This window comes from Myzus persicae, unplaced genomic scaffold (genome assembly GCF_001856785.1).
Source record: "Myzus persicae strain clone G006 unplaced genomic scaffold, MPER_G0061.0, whole genome shotgun sequence".
NCBI classification, from domain to species: domain Eukaryota; kingdom Metazoa; phylum Arthropoda; class Insecta; order Hemiptera; family Aphididae; genus Myzus; species Myzus persicae.
Window position 1 is genome coordinate 31,581 of NW_019100676.1, and position 1,977 is coordinate 33,557.

General features: G+C 26.8%; 1 protein-coding gene across 1 annotated transcript; it reads right to left on the bottom strand.

Annotated features, from left to right (window-relative positions):
• Positions 1–389: 389 nt before the first annotated feature.
• LOC111040576 (replication protein A 70 kDa DNA-binding subunit-like) lies at positions 390–1,871 on the bottom strand. The gene is made up of 6 exons (XM_022324512.1): positions 1,822–1,871; positions 1,532–1,688; positions 1,247–1,415; positions 1,028–1,135; positions 710–941; positions 390–663 (listed from the first exon to the last, which is right to left on the bottom strand). The coding sequence occupies exons 1-6, from the start codon at positions 1,869–1,871 to the stop codon at positions 390–392; spliced, it is 990 nt and encodes a 329-aa protein (XP_022180204.1).
• Between the last annotated feature and the right edge of the window lie 106 nt (positions 1,872–1,977).

Below are 1,977 nucleotides of genomic sequence, written 5' to 3' on the forward strand. Positions count from 1 at the left end.
AACTAGCTGCCCGATCTTCCTCCGGAAGAAATTATTTTTTTATAATTTAATTTAAAAACATAAGACTATTTTTTTTGGCTATACAAATAAATATAACATAATTACATATTGCAGTTATTGTTATTGCTAGTTTCTGAAAATGATATATCCTTTATTTAGAATTCAACCACTGGAGTGGTCAATTGTATTCTTTTTATTATAGAATAGAGATAAGGTAGAAAAAAATGTAACAATAAATTATTTGTTCATTGAATAATATATATTTCATTTGGAAAAATGCAAGTGCAAACAAATGCAATAATTAATAATAATAACAATAATAAATACATAATATACAATCAAATTAAAAATATATTATATAGACAATAATAAAATTAATAATCAATGTCTTATTGTCTTCTATTAATAATCCTATTTTCTACCGCTTGACGTTCGAGATTTAATCTAATTTTTTTAAATGTAAGTTCAATAATTTCACTTTGCAGCTGTTCTTGGAGGATGTATATCTCATCTAAACGACGTTTCGTAGACTTTTCGTCTTCCACTATTTGTGAAAAAATCTTATCATCTACTGATGTTAAATATGCGTTATCTGTTATTGAAAAAAAAATACAACACACATTATAGAAAGTTGCTATGTAAGTCAATTTGTTTAAACTATTTTAAAAACCTACCTGATTGATTTAACGTAGTGTTATTATCGATTGACGATGATTGTGTTAAATCCATTCTATCGACTTGATATTGGCCCTCATTTTTATACCATTCTTTTAACACTTCTTTTTCAGGCCAATTAGGGTTAATTTGTATAACAGTAGACTGCGTTACAGATAATTTTTTACCTTTTTTATAAACAACTAATTTACCCTTCTCAACTGAAAGAACGTCTTCTATTTTTCCACTAAATACAGAAGCTTCTTCGTTCCATAGCGTAAGTGTAATATAAAATTAAATATAATATAAAATCATTTATATAGGTATTTAAAACAGATAAAATGTTTATTGTAATATAAAACCTATTTAGGTACCTCGATTCCAGTATTATCTGCTATTATAACATCTCGTAGTTTCAGTGTTTTGGTTGGCTTTACAATGTCTACTATGTCTTCTATGCGAATTATTACTCCAATAGTGTCTAGAAAGTAATTAAGTAGTAAATAAAATTAATTATAACGGAAGACTATATAGTAATGTGTAATACATACCAACTATCGCAATATCGCATCATTATTTAATGATATAATACTATCAAACGTCATAAGAGTGACGTGTGTTGGAACTACATCCGATGTATCTTCTATTTGAGTAATAATTGTCATAGGTCCCATTATAATTTCATAATTATGATTAAGGCGATTGTATAATTTATTAGCTTTGTTAATTTTTCCATTTACTATGCTAAAAATCTGGTCTTTCTATAAAGGTACAAATCATAATGTTTTTATAGATATAAGATAATACATTTTTAAATTTAATAAATCGTATTTGACGATCGTAATATTATTATTTATTACTATTCTTCATATCATACCTTGAAAATTGAGCACACATTTTCGGCATCGTTATTAAAAGCGGTGAGACGTATTTCTCCCGTAGCATCAAATATATCCACACAAAAAAGTTTTCCTGTATTATTTTTGAAGGTACGTAACTCGTGAACTTTTAAAACACGTGCTTTAATCTGAAAACTAAATATCTAATTATATTACATCATATTATAAATGCTGCATATAACATTAATACGTAGTGCAAAAAAAGTGCCATTAATACTTTGTAAAGTATTGTATATCTAAGTTTCAGTAATTAAAAATCGATAATTACCTTGATCCCAATGACTGATCGATGTCTCGAATATTTACCACACCGGCCATAATATTGAAACAGCAAAAAAACTTACTATAAGTAGGTATACGATCTTTAAGTTAACTTCGTTTCACTCAAATGATGGAAGAATAACTGACAATCGATATAGGTGAG